Genomic DNA, 18,747 nt, shown 5'->3' on the forward strand with positions numbered 1-18,747 from the left:
CTCGCAAAATTCCTCTTCACTCTAACGCGTGTAACCGCATTGCATTATGTATTCGTATGGCGACCAGACCGCGTCGGCGTTTTTACGCTGGTTGTAAATTACGCGGAAATATTTCAACCCCCGCCAACCGTACGAATGCATATTTTACCTCTATCTTGTTCAAAGCCCACCGCCGTAGAGTCGGCACTGTATTCGCGTTTACAGGTGTACTGTATATACATTATGCACACATTTGCCTGTAACATGCACGGTGTCATGCATATATTCCCGGAATCTTGGATTTATTATTGTTGAATTTTCGCCATTCCGAACACGTGTGCGGAGTCCCTCACTCCTTTTACACCATCGAACCCCGTGCCAGATTCATCCCCCCTCACCCCATACAGCATGCATGGGAACAGGAGGCGAAACTGCTTTATTTTCACCTCGCTGCATTTTCCTTTTACCCCCCTTTCCTTCGGGCTCATTTTTTCTTCATCTCACACATCGTCTAACAACCGCACATTTTTAGGATTTATTTCCTGGCTTCTTTTTTCACTTTCCGTTTCGTTATTTTCAGAGGAAAAAAAAAAAAGGGGGAATTTCCTGTAATCACGACGGGAATGAAAAGTTGAGCTTTCACTACATCTCGACGTTTCGTTATAATTGACAATGGATAAATAGAAGCAAATCGAAATTGACACCCTGAGATTTTTTTGGGTCGATTATCGTGAATCTAAAGTCAGATTTGTGAAAATTTAAATTTGGCCTGTTCAATAAGCTGATAAATAATAAAAATAAAAACATTTGGATTTTGATAAAAATTCATACTTGTCGATTTATTGGATGTCTGATCGTGAATTTTAGGTCAGTTTTGCCAAATTCAAAATAGTGAATCCGATATGGAAGAAAAAAAGAATGTACAAATATTTCCACTCTCGCAGCATCATTGATCACGAATCTGAATTTTTAGTTCGAAATTCAAATTGGATATTAATAGGTACACTGAGAAAAATTTCATTTGTTACAGTAACTAAATAAATTCAGCAAAACAGGTATCGTTGAAAAAACTGTTCGAATATTGTTGGAATTAGGAAAAACGAGGTACGCGTAAACATTTTGCGTTATCATCGATCCTTTTTTGGTGATTGCAACGCAAAATCAGCTCGTGAGATTCACTCTACTTTTTTAGTTAATCAAGGCTTTAATGTCAAATTGTAAAGTTCGAACAATAAATTTGATTCATATATATTTTGAAATTCTATATCAGAAACCGAAATATTTTCTTCCTATTTCTGGCTTTTTCAAAATATCTTTTCCCACCCACAAGATCGGAGAGATCCTTGATCAATATTTATTTTTTATCCAATCTGTACAATTACACTAGCTGCCATATTATTTTAATTTTATCATTTTCACATGGAAAGCTTTTTGTGTAACATTCACGTGCCATCAGCCATGTGTCAACTTGCACATGAAATTTTTCATATTTTATTTCCTCGTTGAATAAACGCGCGGATAAAATCTGAGGGGTGAATACAAAGCTTGCTTTGATCATTTAATGATGAATATTCTATGTTCCAGTTCGTTTTTACTTATTCATTTGTTGATTATTCATTTCCTTTCCTCCTCTTTGCTGTTCTTTCTCAATTACATATTCCGAAACCCTCACTGATATTTACATAGTAATACATTACTGCAGGTATATACGTATATATATAAATACGGGGTATTTCAGGTCAAATGGAACGGTCGATTTCCCTGACCCATTTTAATCTGATTTCCCTTTCACACAGTCAAAGTACATATTCAAAGGATGAACCTTGAATTTTTGTCAGATTTTTTCGACACACAATATCTTCACGACAACTCTTTTAATAAATTCATTTCAACAACGCTTTGATCTTTCGCTTCTTGGTAGCTTAAAACCAGGAGGAAATATGAGAAAAGTTCTTTTACAAAAATTTAACCTTTAGTTCTGAACTTCTCGAGAGTATTTTTTTGGATTTTTCACACCCCGTTTCGATGTGGTTTTGATGAAAAATGCGCGCAAATTATTCGTAACTGAAAAGTGCCGTGATCTAATGGGCTACAATTTATACACAGCGTGTCTTTTTCAACGCGAAAGGTTCTCTGAAAACTTCACAGTGGGCGGTGGAGTGGTTCAGAAGATATATCAGCAAATATTCAGACAGTGGCGAGAATTCGATTCAAACTTCGCGCCGCGGCAAGATGTTTGCTTATCCTGCGCGTGGCGCTGCTGCGCACTCGAGCGCGATCCTCAATTGTTACGCGTGTTGTTTATAACTTCGGTCGTCAACTTTTTCTCGAGGAGTATACTTCGGTCTGTTATTTATCACGGTTCCTGACATGATACGTGAATTCCGTACCGCCGGACAATATTTTTTGAGCATATTCATCCGAGGTAAGAATTCAACGATGTGTGTAACTTTTACGATTCATACCGCCACATTACAGTACGTATGGACGAGAAATTTCACAGTTCCACGTCAACTGTGACTTGTAACTTTTCAACTACTTTTCCTCCCACTAAGAAACTTATAGACAATCTTTGGTATTGATAAAGGCATGCTGTGGAAAACTTTTAGCCAGTTCGATTGGAGCACTATTTTATAACAGAAGATTTTCGAAGCCTTTTCGTCAAAACTGCGATTTAACGGGGCACGAAGAATCGTACATAATTACTTTTACAAATTTCATACAAAGATGCGAAACTTTTTTCACACGTCATCTGAATTTCAAGCTATGTTAACTTGAAAAAATGAGAAATTGTTAAAACCTGATTTTTCCACTAGCTGTGCAAAAAAAAAAATGCTTCGTCAGAAAAATCTGAGAAAATTCAAATTTGATGCTTTCAATACGAAATGAAGTGAGTAAAAGGGCGAGAACATCAAAAGTGGTCAGGGAAAAAAATCTCTTTTTGTCGTTCGATTTGACGTAGAATCTCCCATATATATCTTGTACATACATAAATATCTTTGTTCAGTTTTTCACGCTAAATTATCAACAAAAAAAAAATCATTCCACGGTACCATTTTTTTTTTTTTCCACTTCCGATGCCGAGTATAATTTGGCAAATGTAGAGAAGAGAGAACGTACAGAACAAGATGCAAAGAAACAAAAACGGGGAAAACAAACAGTCGGAATTATGTAGGACCGGCTTTAAAACGCTGCTGTGTCTCACCTTTCTTGTGTTAAATCCGAATATACAGGCAGTCATGATTTTTTAAACAAGCTCTTCTGACGGCCGTCAAAGAGAAGATAAAAAACGCGATAAGTGGCAACTTTTTTCTTTCTTTCTTTTTTTTCTTCTATTTTTCGATCTTGTCTCCACGTACGTTACTTTCCTCTTTTTTCCTGCAAAGTATCGCCACTTCGGACCTCCCCTCAGACTTTTTTTTCGGCTTCCGAAGTACCGCTCGAAGAGTCAACGTGAAGTTAAAAAAAATGTCAAGTCAAGTTCACATCGTATTTCAGTCCTGTGAATCTTTTACAAGAGTAATATTTTTATACTCCTAAACATTGTATAACTTTTATTTATTATTCATTCGTATCGGAATTGAAATGAAAAGTTAACTCAAAGTTAAAGATATTCATTGGACTGCGTGAAATTCAATAAACATTGATTCTTTTTCTATGCACTGTACGAGTGAAAAATTAATTAACAAACATTCGGCACTGTAAAATATCTTTTGCGATTACAATATTTTTAATTATCTCAACGAGTCAAGATTTCTGTAATACGAGAACTCGGTTCTTCTCATATTTCTCACTTGACAAATTGTTTAGTTCAGCCAAGTGGCTTTTACAGGAGAAGTGAGTTTCTCTTTTCTTTTTCCTCTTCTTCGTCCTCGGTTTCATTTCCTTTCCCGGCTCTTTGAGCAACGGCTTCGCTTATCATCCGTCCTTTCTTCTTCCTATTAACAGCTAGGTTCTTTTCTTTCTCTTCTTCACCCGCGAACCACGTTTTGCCCCCTGGGTATGATTCTGCAGACACTCGACTACCACTTCACTCCTTTAGTTTCTAAACTTCTTCACTTGCAGGTGACAACGAGTCGGGGAAATTAGGTACAAGAGAACGCTTCGTTAAAACATAAGAGAGTTGGAAATTGCTGGTGAGTTGTATGTACGTTTTTAAGTTGGAAAACACTTTATACATAATTTTTATTCTTCGGTAAAAAAGGTCGGATTACCGAAACGTTGATTGGAAAGTAAAAAAGTTCTTTTCCTCACTTTTCTGCGCTGCGTTTATTCAGTTTTACTGTGAAAAGTTGAAAGATACGTTAAGCGTTGAGTAGATGGTTTAAATTTCTACCAATCAGGTGAAAAAACTCCAAAATTAATTTTTGAGTCCGATCCGCTACACTATTTGCAATCAAAATTTAAGAACGTTGATCTTGTAATTTTTTCTGATTATTATGTACTTGACGTTATATTTTCATTCATCTAAATTCCAAACCCGAAGTACATGGAAATTGGAAAAGATATAACGAAGTCACAAAACGAAGGATATAATTTTTATGAATAAAACATAATACATTGTTTGGTGCTAGTCAAAATTTAAAAGTCAAATACGATGAGATTGGAGAATTGACCGTCGTACAATTCTGACGCGAATAAATCGTTCGTTTTGATTCGGTACATAAGTGAGTTATCGAAACAAAAACATTCGAGATTATAATTAAACTAAAATCAGTCAAGTTAAAATCTCGATCAAGGCAAGAAAAATTAAAAAATAAATCCAAATTCTCAAACAAATTTCGAACAAATTATTTACAATGATATCTCTTTCAACTTACAAAACTGGTTACAAAATATTATTATCCAAAAATTTTGTTACCCAGTTGAAATTTTGAAAATTCACTCGTTCAATTTGTCGGTTTTTAATCCAGAGAAAATTCTCGACAAGACAGGATTACAAAATAATTATTAAACTTGTTCTTTTACGTTTTTCAAGTAATTTCTCTGCTACTTTTTTCCCCTTGGGAAGATAAGCTGAGACGATTAATCACTTACAACGAGACGCACACAACTCACCGCTTTGTTACAGGACACTTAAGTTTCTATTACTTTCCATAAAACGTGTTACGGAACATTGAGATGAATGAGGATTTAAATCTCGGAATGAATCCGAGGCCTTGGAACTAAGGAAACCGTAGTAACCTTCAGTTCCTTATCCCGTTACCTCCACATCTTTTATTTTCCTGGTCCTCGTATTTCTTCTCGTGTCTTTCACCCTCATTACCTATTTATGCCCCTCTTCTTTCATACATATATTTATAAAACCTGAAAAACACACACATCCGTGAATCGCTTATTCTGCACTCACGGATCTTACATGCATTTTGAATCGAATATCCAGCTGCGAAGAGTTTTCCAGTGTATTTTTACACCTCCTTTTTTTCGGGACGCGTATCCTGCCGAGTGAGGAAATGAAATGAAAAAAAAAAATGAAAGTCAAGTAAGAACAAACGACAAACGAAGTCAGAAAAATAAACTGCAGCGACTTAAAAGCGCGACGAAAATCTGGAAATAAAGAAAAACCGTTCATTCGCTATTTATATTCTTTATTTGTTTCAATTCAGAATGCAAAAGAAAAACAAAAAAAAAAATATCGTTTTTCATTTTCCTCGTACAAACGACAACTTCCGGTTCCAAACGAGCGTAAGCCGCTTGGAATCGCCAACCGAAAGTTCCGCATAATTTCCCCGCGTTTAATTATGTCTGGACAGAGTTTTTATGAGCCGGAAGTGGCGAGTCATCGCTGTTTCCGGTTTACATTTATACACAGTCAGATCGGACGAAGTAAACCGGAAATTGCGGTACGCGGTGTTTTCGGTGATGTGAAAGACGTGGAACGTTTTTTGTCGTTCCGGGGTGAAAATTTCAGGCCGAATGTAATAATGAATAAAAATTGTATATACGGGGCATTCCGCGTCAATTCGACCTGGGTTTTACCCTTGACCTTTTAGATTTGGCGCGTGATTTTTTTCCACGATTGTTCTCAGTTTGAAAGGTACTCTGTTTTTTTTTTTTTTTTTTTTTGTTCTTTTTGACGGTTCAACTTGAATTTTCTAAAATTTTTACAAACGATTTTATCGACCGACGAGCGATAAAAGAAGAGGGTGTGGGAAAAAAAAAAACGAGGATCTTTTTCTTCACCCCTCAATCGTTGAATTCACCGTCCATTCGCGGCCGATTACGACCTGTCTTTACAAAGTCGATTTCCCACTTGCGTCACAATCGGTTCTAATCACCGACGAATGCAAGAGAAAATACTCGAAAATTACCGGCTGAGTTTCACGCTGCCGGAAAATATCCAAACGGGATAAGGAACAAACGGCCTAACGAGGTGAGTGATTAACCACACGAGGTATTATCGCGCGAGGTGTGTAATTAGCGACGTTTCTTGTCCCAATTCATCAACTCGCTACGCCTTATCCGTATTTCGCATGTAGGTACAGAAATGTTCATCAATAGGTTGCCATTGGCTTACTGTTTTACTATCTCTTTGGAATAAAAACTGGAACGAGTTTCCTTTTCGATAAAACTTCTATGCGCCACAGACTAGCGAGATTTTTCAGCTTCACCAATTGTTTTACTCACGCTTGTACGTCAAATAGTTTTAAAAGTTTCTTCGTCAAATGTATCATGAAATCGGAGATGTTTCCAAGGGTGAATTGTACACATGAATGTGGAATATAAAGAGCAGGAGGGAAGTGAAATAGAAAATGTGATGGGTGAAGAGGAGAGTAAATAAATTTATTATTTTTAAATTCGCTAACGCAAAACGGTGCCGGGATTTTTAATCTCGGATACGGGCTATTCCGCGTCAACCGGATCAGTCATCTCTCAGATATTTTTTTAATTTGGCATGTGGATTGTGTAGGGGGAGTTAGATTTTTGTGCCGAAGCGCGAATCTCATAATGCAAAATTCGATTTTGTATTAACAATAACAAATTAGACTCCCATTTTTTTCCAAAATTCATAACTTTGGCAAAAAACTAGATACAATATATTTTTTTCTTTCAAATTACGCGGAAAGCTCCATAGAATTTAAAAAAAAATACGAAATGGTAAAAACAAGTTGTTATCAATTGTTTATTTAACAATTAATTTTTCAAAGATTTTTAAAACAGTGACTGACACGATCAAAAAATTTTTTTTAAATTTTGACATGTTCCTTGAACTGTACTACAACCTGTGAATTAATTCCAGAGGGGTGTTTTCCTTCGTTTTCGAGTAAAAAATCATTAAAGGTGTCGATGCCCGTGAAATTGCGGCGCGCCGAGTCTCTACGTAATGGCGGGCGGCCGGTTGCCGTCCACCGCTACCCCGCGGTGGCGTCGCAGCGTTATTTTAGTCATTTTCACGATGTAGGACACGATTGGAGAATCTGAAAAAAAATACTGTAGCTTCACAAGGCCTGCTCAAAGCGATAAGTGAAGTTTCAGGAATGTGTTTTTCACCGTTTTTTGATTACAGAGATTCAAAATAACGGTTACACACCATGAGAGTGCACATAAATGATGATAATTACATAACTTGCTACTTATTTTAAAATAAAAACACATTCTTGAAACTTCACTTATCGCTTTGAGCAGGCCTTGTGAAGGTACAGTATTTTTTTCAGATTCTTCAATCATGTCCTACATTGTGAAAATGACTCTAAAATAACGCTGCGACGCCACCGCGGGGTAGCGGTGGACGGCAACCGGCCGCCCGCCATTACGTAGAGACTCGGCGCGCCGCAATTTCATGCGCATCGACACCTTTAATGATTTTTTACTCGAAAACGAAGAAAAACACCCCTCTGGAATTAATTCACAGGTGGTAGTACAGTTCAAGGAACATGTCAGAATTTTAAAAAAATTTTTTGATGGTGTCAGTCACTGTTTTAAAAATCTTTGAAAAATTAATTGTTGAATAAACAATTGATAACAACTTTTTTTTACCACTTCGTATTTTTTTTTAAATTCTATGGAGCTTTCCGCGTAATTTGAAAAAAAAAACTATATTGTATCTAATTTTTTGCCAAAGTTATGAATTTTTGAAAAAAATGGGAGTCTAATTTGTTATTGTTAATAAAAAATCGAATTTTGCATTATGAGATTCGCGCTTTGGCACAAAAATCTAACTCCCCCTACACAATCCACATGCCAAATTAAAAAAATATCTGAGAGATGACTGATCCGGTTGACGCGGAATAGCCCATACGCGATACCGGCGCTTCTTTTTCTTCTTCTTCTTCTTCTTCTCTTTCGAGTCTGGCGACGAGTAGTAAAGGTCGGTGATTCGGGAGACCACCGCAGAGAAGTAGTCAAAGCCGTTGCACGTCGAACCGGCGCCACTCGGCTCGTTTTCGATAGCTGGGAGAGCGACCGTCGCCTTTCCATCGAAATCGAATACCTCGTTGCAACCTTTCCCCCCCCCCCCCCCCCCCCCCCCATTCCACGGCGTTTGAATTTTCAAGCGAGTATATAGGTATATAATATATGGGACATTCCATGAGATCTCGATCAAGATTTTACGTCGATGTCTCGGATTGGCTTTATAAGTTTTTTTTTTTTTTTTTTCGTATAAAGGTACGCGACGAAAAACGCAATTTCAATTTTTTTTAAAGAACTTTTCGACCCAGCGTATCTGGAGTATGATTCAAAAACTTGAAAAAAAACCTGCTTGCATAAAATTTGAAAAAATTTAGAAAAATCTTGTTCGGTGTAACAAAATTTGCGACACCTATTGGAGATTGGAGATTTCATCACTTCAAAGTATGAGTAACAAAAATAAAAAAAAGAAAATAAAAAATTACTATTATCGGATAGCAATTTTGACACAAGAATGAAAACGAAAGCTAATTATAATATGGGCCGAAAAATATGTATTCAGAGATATGTTATAATGAACTTTTATCATCATTCGTATATCTTCTGATAGGTGTCGAAAGTTTTGCTATATTTTATAAGATTGTTCTGAATATTTTCAAATTTTGGAAAGTGGGTTTCTCTTTTAGGTTTTTAAATTATACTTCAGATACTCTGGATCGAAAAATACTGAACAAAAAATTACGATTGCATTTTTCGTCATGTAATTTCATACCAAAAATTACAAAGCCAATGTGAAGCATCGACGTAAAATCCTGATCGAGATATCATGGAATGCCCCATATATGTATATATATATTTATATGTCTGTATATCTATCACTACCCCAGTTTTTTCCCAAATAGCTATTCTCCAAACCACTTTGAGATTTAGAAAGAGCTTGCCAGATACTTTTCGATACACAGACGTATATGTATAAATATATATATATATATATATATATATATATATATATGTATATATTATACGAATACATGGTTATTTTATTCCATTTTCTTACGCTTTTATTCCGTTTTCCGATACAGTTTTCACATAAATTTTTACCTCTGTACGATGAATTTAAGACGCGTTAATTACCAAGATTTCACACGTTAATACAATTATTTGAAAAACTCATTACGATTGTCATGCAGTAATTGTTCTACAGTTGTTATATGCTGGAAATAAGAAAAATTAATGTACGCACATATGTGTATACGTATAGTCAGAAATTAACGTATGCTAATTATCGAGAAATTAATTTAATTCTTCAGATCAGCAGCAGTAGGATTATAACAAGATTCCGCTTTACAAATGTCTGAGTAGTGATATTTTCTTCCTGCTCGCATGAAATCTGAGAAAATACCGCGAATAATAAACGGAACGAAATTCACAATCACGAATTTTCTTCTTATTGAAAAAATAAATAAAATGAAATAAAAAAAAAAAAACAGTGAAAGAAAGACTGGCGTAGAAAAATGAGGGGTTAGTTAGGGGCTTGTTAAATGGGGCTGATCACTCAGAGTCGGAAGCAAGTAGACAAGGTGAGCTTGGGTGTTCGTCGTTGTACGTTCGAGATGTACAAATGAGAGAGAACTCCTGCAGGATCGGGGGCTTGGGGGGTGGCGTACATCCCTTGAAGGAGAGGAGGAGCTACGAGCGATAGCGAGCGTTGGTTTTACCCCGGAAAGCGATACAAATTGAATTCCAACGGAAACACTGCGGCCGATTCGGCTCTATGTACTTCTTCTTTGGCTAGTTTACCCCATTTCTTCTAAATCTTCTTCCTCTCCATTCGAATACCACACGATCTAATGGAACTCTGCTGGGTTCCGTTATCCACTTGGAATTGTCGAGGAGTTTGGTTGGTTCTCCGAAAATCGATACCTTTTATTAATTTATCACGAGATACGTCGTGCGTCAAGGATTCGTCGTGCCAGTTGATACGCGGGATCAGTGCTGGGAAAGTTTGGAAAATAATTAATTACGAATTGCAAATTACAATTGCATTTTGTAACTGAAAAGAAACGAACTATAAATTACGATTTTGTTTTGTAATTGAGAAGAGAAAAAAAAAGGGAATCAATTACAAATTAAAAAAGTAATGGACACGTTGTTTCGAACCGATTACAAATTATTATCGTCATTTGTAATTTAAATGTAATTAATTTACAAAAGTGATTGATAAAAGTAAAAGAAAACGATGAAATTATAAACTGATCAAGCTTGCGTATCGATGTTTCGTTTCGAATTGCTTCGAAATGGTTGAATATCTAGTAAATTCGGTGGTTTTTTGACTCTACGATAGGTTGTTTCATTGAGAAGAATATTCTCTACAAATTTATTGAAACTCTTTTCTTTTTTTTTTTTTTCATCTCGATAAAGATTCTTGAACATGTAACTTCACAACGTTTTACCGTTAGTGACGAAAGAAAAAAAAAAAAAAAAAACAACAATAATTTATCGAACCGGAACCGGCGTCTAATTGTGAAACGTGCGATTAAAAATCGCCCCGAAGAAAAGCTCAGGAATCTCCGTCATTCTAGGAGGCAGAAGATTACACGCGGCGACTCTGCGGCTGCAATGATTTGTTCGAAAAGGGGATCCTAAACCAAAGAAGCAAAGATCGACGAACTTTGAAGCGGTGACTTCGGTTCTTTCGTTCTTGGATCAACTGTGGCCTGGGGAGGTGGGGTGCAATTCCGTTTCTTTGATCTGTCTGGCCAGGAAGAGATTGATCAGCGAACCGGAATCCCGTGTCATGGTTGGGGTGGCAGGCTCCCGTGGGAAAAGCTCACCACACGTGTGCCTCGGATATCTGGTCCTTTGGCGTTGCCGGTAGAAGGCAAAGCTCGGCTTATAAACTGCGGTGTGATTGAGAAAGAGACGCACCATTGTCTCGAAAGTTTCGGAGATTCGCGCGGAGAAAAATTCCACGTTTGCAAGCTCGCAAGCTCGCAAGCTCGATGCTTTTTGTATTCGCAAGCTCGTGGGGTCTCACATTTTCAGACTCGATATCTCGATGGCTTTCATATTCCCAAGCTTGCAAGCTCGCGTCACTTCCTCTTCTACTCTCGCCTTAATCCCCCCTCGCCCCGCGGCAAAGGTCCCGAGGGTTGCCCTTTTGGGTTTAAGATTTAATTGAAAGTCCTCGAGCGAGGTATATGAGATCCGTCAGCCGACGAGCTTGCAAAAAGGCCAACCGCTCTTCATCCACCCCGCTCGCGGCTTGTTCCCGTCGAGTGCCCGGCCCCTAGTTTCTTCACTCTAATATCTGCAACCACCACAAAGGCTCCGTTTCGCCGAAACTTTGTAACAACGATTAAAACTAACCTCTCCATACCCACGTAAGGTCGAACCGCTTTAATCACCGAACCTCCTCATTCCTTCCACGCTTGTGTACCTCAGATGGGAGGGGGGATGTTTTTTTTCGAAACCAAGAATGATGATGAAAGTGTATCTTTGTTGGTTGTACGGTTTCGGCGATGGGACGATATTTCAATTTCTTTGCCCTTCTTTAAGCTGAGCTTCCTGATATTAATTTAACGACCAGTTAAAATTGATAAAAAAAAAAAATCGGAATCAGGCCCCAGGGTATTTTCATATTTTGTTCCTACTCTCAAAGAATCAGGGGCTTTGTTATCAACTTTTTCTTACTCGTTACAGTAGAACGGTGATACGAGTGATAAAAAAAGCTCTTTTGTTGTTGCTGTTGTTTTTTGTTTTTTATTTTCTTTTGGATTGCGTAAATGAGGCAGCACGTAAACCTAGCATCAATTTTATTCTGTTTCAAAGTCAAAAGCTCGATAGTCATTATTTGTACGTTACACGGTATCAAACAATTTTCTAATTATGAATGAAATTTTTCCAACCGGTCTTTATTGATTAATGCTTGTTTGCCAATTATAATCTGTTTCAAAGTCAAAAGCTCGATGTTCATTATCTTATTATATTATTATTACTGTTATTATTACTATTATTATTATTATTATTATTATTATTATTGTCATACGTTATACAGTATCAAATAATTTTGCAATCATAAACGAAATCGTTTCAACTGATTCTTATTAATTACTGCATACTCGCCGCTTTGAATTTTTCAACTTTAATTCAGTTATAACGAACGACGTTTTATCGCTCCATAGAATTGAGTGCAAGATCAGTTAAAACCATACCTAACGTTTCATTGTTTACTTTTTACTGCGTATATCAATGATCGAGGTCCCCAGTAACAGATTACTTTTTTTTTCAAACAGTCAATAAAAACACGAGTCAGGATTCGTACGAAAAATATCTGACGCAATTCCTGATCGATTAATGCATCGATCTTGATTCCGCGGTCACCGAAGAAGTTGATTTTACAATTTTGGCGCCAGTTATTCAAATCCCTTTTCGAATGATTTCATCCAGCAATTAATGGCGCGTTGACAAAGGCACGAACCTTGTGTCGTATATATATATATACATATATATATACATATATGCGCATACATACGTACCTTTGAGAGGGTGGTTGGATGGGGGTAAAGATTAACGAGGCAACTTTCTCGTCGCAACCGATAATCCCATCGGGTTTCGAGATGCGGAATTTCCATAGTGTCGCATATGCTCTGAACGTGGGACGCCGTGTGGGGACTTTGGGGTCCGAATATCGCGGCGACTCCGTTCTTCAGGAGATGACAGACTGGAACAAAAGGACAAATTACGTGTTTCCCAGTGTCGAACGATTCGTTAATCAAGAGGATATATCTTACGAAAGCTCGCGAATGTCGGAAATTTATATCTCAGCGAATGATTGTTCGATTCGATTCAGGATTTTCTTTTCTTTCTTTTTTCTTTTTTTTTTTCATTATCCAAAAGTATGTAGACCCAGCTGCGCTTACACATTTTTTTCAACCATTGTTGTTGACAAGTTGTTAGACAGTATTCTTGGTTAGCTTATTCTCCTTGCTGGTACCAAAAAAAAAAAAAAAAAAACTAATTTCTTTCAGTTTCTTTCTTTCCTTTCTTTGTTCAAATTCTACGACATTATTATTTCACTGACAAGCGAGCATGAAAATCGAGAACAAAATGTAATCGTGACAAAGAGGATAAACTATTCAAGAATAATGTTTTCAAATATTGAGTGAAAAAAAAAAAAAAAAAAAAAATACGTAAACACGGGTAGATTTATTCTATTTGATAATAAAAGAAAGCCCCGATGGAACAGAATAATTATTTATCTCGTAACGAATTACTAAAAATTTATTTACTTTTTAGGAGCCATTCAACAAATACGAAATAATGTTACGTTCAGTTTTTGCGTATAGAAATTGTGTTTTGGCACAAGAATTTCTCAGACAAAGAAATAAAGGGCCGTCTATCTCTTTTCAATACCCAGCGACAAAATCCTCTCTATTATTTAAACTTTGCATTTTGAATATCACCCTGGGAGAAATTTTTATTTCCGGTTAATGGCGAAGGGGATGGTCTAAAAACGTCAAAAAAAAAAAAGAAAAACTTTTTAAACAGCTCCTTACCAGTTTCACACTGGTAAACGAACGTTTGATAAAACTGTGATTCGCAATCGAATCTGACGCAAAATTGTCGCACGGATTTATGTGAAATTTGATTTATCGTCATCCCAAACGGCAGTTGCACACCTACAATGCAGTTTGAATTTACGATTCTGTGGTGAGGGGAGGGGGGGGTTATTACAGACCTGCGAAATTCGCATTCGCGATACGCGTGTCGGTGACCTGCATTCGCGGCACGTGGTTCGTACGTTAAACCATACATTCTACACCCGATGCTCACCAAGATACATACGAAATAGCGATAATAATGGCCTGTGCGATATTCCGTCTACATGCACAATGGAGTGCCAATTTCAACCCTTATCTCAAAGCGCGTCCAGCACACCAGTGTTTGATGTTCATTGTCGTCTCACCCTTGATTCTTGTCGATATTCTTACGAAACCCCGGTCCATTAATCATGAAACAAGCTTTTCCGAAATTTCACAAGCCTTTGTTTTCTCCAATCAAAATTATTCGATCATGATGCGCTCCTTTCTTAGATATATTAATTTTCAATAGAATGAAAGGAAACAAAAAGATATATATACATATTTATATATCTTTGCAATTATTCAATGAGCATACGTAAGTTACGGTTTGATAAAATAAATTCTCAAGATTTAAAGGTAAGTAATTACACTCGAAGCTTTCGTCGAGAAAATAGCAGACGGAGATTTGATTACGCGTTTGTCTTTTTTCTTCGACGCTTTGCCGCGTCATATTTGAATAATCGTTATGCACGAATATACAGGGTTGTCTATTAGAAACTAGAAAAGATACGGGACATTATTTTAATACAAATCGTGGAGGGTTTTGAGGGGAAAAATAACGCTGATATGGATTGATTTGTGAATTTTGCCACTTGAGTGATTTTTTTAGTACTTCGAGATTTTACATAAGAAAGACGTTTTTTTTTTTTTACGATGACTGGCTGACAGCGGGCTTGAAGACAAATTCAAAAACGCGAGAAGAAAATTATCTAATATTTCAAAATTTTCAAAAATTTGAATATTCAGCTATTTTTTCTGAGACGGGTGGATCAATCCTTAAAGTTTCAGCATTGTTTTTCGTTTCTCATCTAGTTTTCAAGACATTCACCTGGGTCGATTAAAAAATACCACCCTGTACAGCAAACAGGATCAGCATATGCGCGGATATATACGGAACCTAATAGTTGAACCAACTCCAACTTTTTGATCACTTTTCATCAAGGCTCAACTACGCTATACATGTATATATATATATATATATATATATATATATATATATATATATAGATATATAGATTTTATATACGTATACCTGTCGAGTGAAACTGGATGCCGCTCAAGTTCCAGCAACTAAGTGGAAGCAAACTTGCTATTTAAGTTACCCCCGTAGCTAACCAAACCCCAAGGGGAGGACTGGAGCTAATTTCATTCCGTTTCTGCTGCGTCAATTTTCCCTGATTACACCAAGATTATGTATGCATGTACATATATCTATATCATACATGTTCCCACGTAACGAACGGTTCTTCTCGGAATACGTTGCTCGGATATTATATGCGCATGTGTGTTTAATTAGGATATGTAATTACGGCTAATTTCTAACCAACGAATCACGTCTACGTGATTATCTCGAAAGAGAAATTACTGTAATTTTATGGACAAGACCGGCTGGAAAATTCGACTCTCGATATCGATTATGATTCAAAAATCGCAAGGATAAAAAAACGTCGTTCGCCTATTCGCGAGAGAATAACAACACTCGGAACACAGAATGATGGAGAAGCAGTTTTTTTTTTTTTTTTATTTCTGATGACATCGAATGAGAATCATGTTTCGGATGAAACGCGATGGAACAAAAAAACAAAACCGATTGACAAAATAACGACGACCGGATGAAAATTGATGACGAATAACGGAGTCGCGAGAAATTATCGTTGACTGATTTTTACGCGGCGAAACGATGTCGAGGAAATAGAAAAGATGTGAAAAAAAAAGAAAAGAAAAAAAGAAAAACGAAATGAAAGAGAGAGGAAAAACAGCCGCAGGATATAAACTGGGAACCTCCGCACGGATAAATCCTGATGAGTATTCTCCTTTATTCAATCGACGGCAGTTTAATTTACCGTACGAATGTTTTCACTTTGAAGCTTTTCTGCTTTTCCGTTGTCCTCTTAGCGTTAGAAAGAAGCTTTTCAATATTGACCGTTTGGTATGAAATCTACGCGCAGAAAATGCAGAGAGTGACGATCGCGCTTCGTTTTCTTTTTTCTCTCCTTTTTCTTCTCAAGTTTTGTAGTATTATTACTGTCGAGGATAATTTGGTCGACGTGATGTGCAATAAAAAAAAAAAAAAAAAAAAACAGAAAAGTTTTTTACCGAATATATTGCCATGATTTTCGCGAAACGAATCTCGATGTGAAAAGCATGAAATGCGAAGAAAAGAGCATTGATTCAAGTTATGAATTTTTTTTTTTTTAATTCAGGGTAGATTAAAATTTTATTGTTTATATATTAATATGTACACTAAGTTGCCAAAAAAAAATCGAGCCATCGAATTTTAAGCTGCTTATTCAACATGTTATAGAAGATACAGAATGAAAGTGATTCACAAAGTTTCACCGAAATAGGTTAAATATTTTGTTAATGACTTGTGCCATTTTTTACCTAAACATTTGTTGCTCCGCTTTACTACATTGTTATTACGATTTCTTGTTCAAATTTAGTGAAATATTGGGTCACTGATTACGAATCAGAACTTTAAATTTGAAAAATACCAAGTTACAAAAATGTTTTTGAAGAAACGAAAATCGTGCCTTCAGAAAACGCATTCAAGCATCGTAATACCAAACGAACATCGCTTCAACAGTTTTTTACTCTTGAACATTGTGTATCTCACGAAATTTGAACAATAAACTGTAATAATAATGTGGTGAAATGGAGCAACAAATTCTTGCGTTAAAAATGAAATGTCATTCAAAATCATTCCAGGAACACACATGTTTTAGTTTCGCAACCGACAAATATTCAACCGATTTCGATGAAACTCTTGGTGTCACTTTTATTGTATGTTTTATGTATAACGTATCGAATGAGCAAGGAAGGAATGATGAGTCGAAAGGATGAAAAGCTTTTTTTTTTCAAATTCTCGACAAAAAATATTTAACAAACGAGTATAAAAAAACAGTATCCGCGGTCGCCGTTTCTCTTGAGAGAAATTTTCAATTCCCCTGTTTCCCTTGTTCGACAAAGTTCTCAAAGCAATCCTGATAGCCCGTTCCGTTCGATAAATATACTCGTAAGAACTCGTGTATACAGTAGGATAATATAGATGCCGATACGTATGCACAGGATGTAAATATATCGGGGTAAGAATAAGCCTGGGGAAATGTCGCATCCCTCAGGATGTGAAATTCCAAGGATGTAAGGCGAGCCCGGGAGTTCTTTGTCGTTTCAACAAATTGAGGCATGTGCAGGCATGCGATGTATACAGAAAATTCCCCTGACCTCAACTCGGCTTCTTTTCTCCTCTTCACCAGGATTATTCATGCCACCCTCAATCAAACCGCGAACCCCGAAATTTTCTTCGGGAAGAATACTTATTCGGGATGCAAGGCTGCCTGCCGCGAATGAAAAATAAAAAACAAACAAACAAACGTATATTGTAGATTTCTACATATCTCACGGCGAATGTATGAACGCCACTTTTTTTCGAATTAATTTTACAGCGATTGTGAAAAGACTTAGAAATTTGTTAATAACAGTTGCAAACAAAACAGCGACAAAAGATTCCTTGAAATTCAATTTATCGACAGCGGAGGGTGTTTTTTGTTTTTTTTTTTTTTCTCTTTTTTTGTGAAATTGGTAGCTCATTTTTCAGTGAAATATTTTTCGGCAAGGCTAATCAAATCGCTCGGCTGACTAGCGTGAGCAACTTTTTTTTTTTTACGAATTCATTGTCATTCCTAGTTCTCGTCTGGCGACCTCGATATTTCATAAAAACATTCTTACGTTGGCTCACTTTACTCCTCATTCATCCAGGAATTACGCAAAGTGTCCCGTCTATGCACTTTTTTGGCCTGTGGAATGCGGAAAATGTGGAAACAATGACACGTGTCAAAAAAAAAACCACCATTTTATTTGTTTTTTTTTTCCCACGATTCACGGGATATGAGTAAATTTCCGAAATCTCGCTATTACACAAAAGAGCGATGCACCGTAGAAACTTGAACAATTTCCGTTCGTTTGTTTGTCAAATATACAGTAAGAAGAAGCGTGATTCTGCTCGGTTGGTAAAACATAGAATAACGACTCGATCTTAATCCTTTTTCTTCTCAAACGGTATTTTTTCAATAATTCCTCTCGTTCCGGATAATTTTTTCTTTTTTCTTCTTCTTATTTCTCACGTACTTGTCACGCATATAATTTGCACTCTTAAGCTACACAGTCACAATCTGATGTATAATAAATGTGTCGAAACGGTGAGACGTATAAAATGTGACAGGATAATTTTGACCCAGAGTGTTCTCAATGACATAAAAAATAGCGCGTATTCTCGAAAGGTTAAAAAATTCTAATTCCAACAGCTGCATAATTTCATCTTCCACATCGCAATGTAATGCATGTATATGTGTACATATATGTTTATACTCGTTTATATATTCAGAGAAGACGAATGCGCGTGAGATAATCGTCCGGAGAATTGATGACTGGGGCTATGAACTCGGAGCTGCTTGCCTGCCTGCCTGCCTTCCATCCGTTGCGTTGGGGTGGATAGTAGATCACAGGGAGAGACATCCTTGGTACAACAAACCAAGTTTATACACGTCCACCTGCC

The 18,747-nt window shown here is 36.7% G+C and overlaps 1 protein-coding gene across 6 annotated transcripts in view; it reads right to left on the reverse strand.

Moving 5' to 3' along the window:
- KaiR1D (Kainate-type ionotropic glutamate receptor subunit 1D) overlaps window positions 1-18,747 on the reverse strand; it is a 259,204-nt gene that overhangs the window by 58,798 nt on the left and 181,659 nt on the right. For all 6 annotated transcript variants that reach the window (XM_046633891.2, XM_046633894.2, XM_046633889.2 and 3 more), the window contains exon 4: window positions 12,867-13,051. In XM_046633891.2, coding sequence (XP_046489847.1) covers window positions 12,867-13,051 — 185 coding nt within the window. The remainder of the gene's footprint in view (window positions 1-12,866; window positions 13,052-18,747) is intronic.

The sequence above is a fragment of the Neodiprion pinetum genome, chromosome 7 (genome assembly GCF_021155775.2).
Source record: "Neodiprion pinetum isolate iyNeoPine1 chromosome 7, iyNeoPine1.2, whole genome shotgun sequence".
Lineage (NCBI taxonomy): Eukaryota > Metazoa > Arthropoda > Insecta > Hymenoptera > Diprionidae > Neodiprion > Neodiprion pinetum.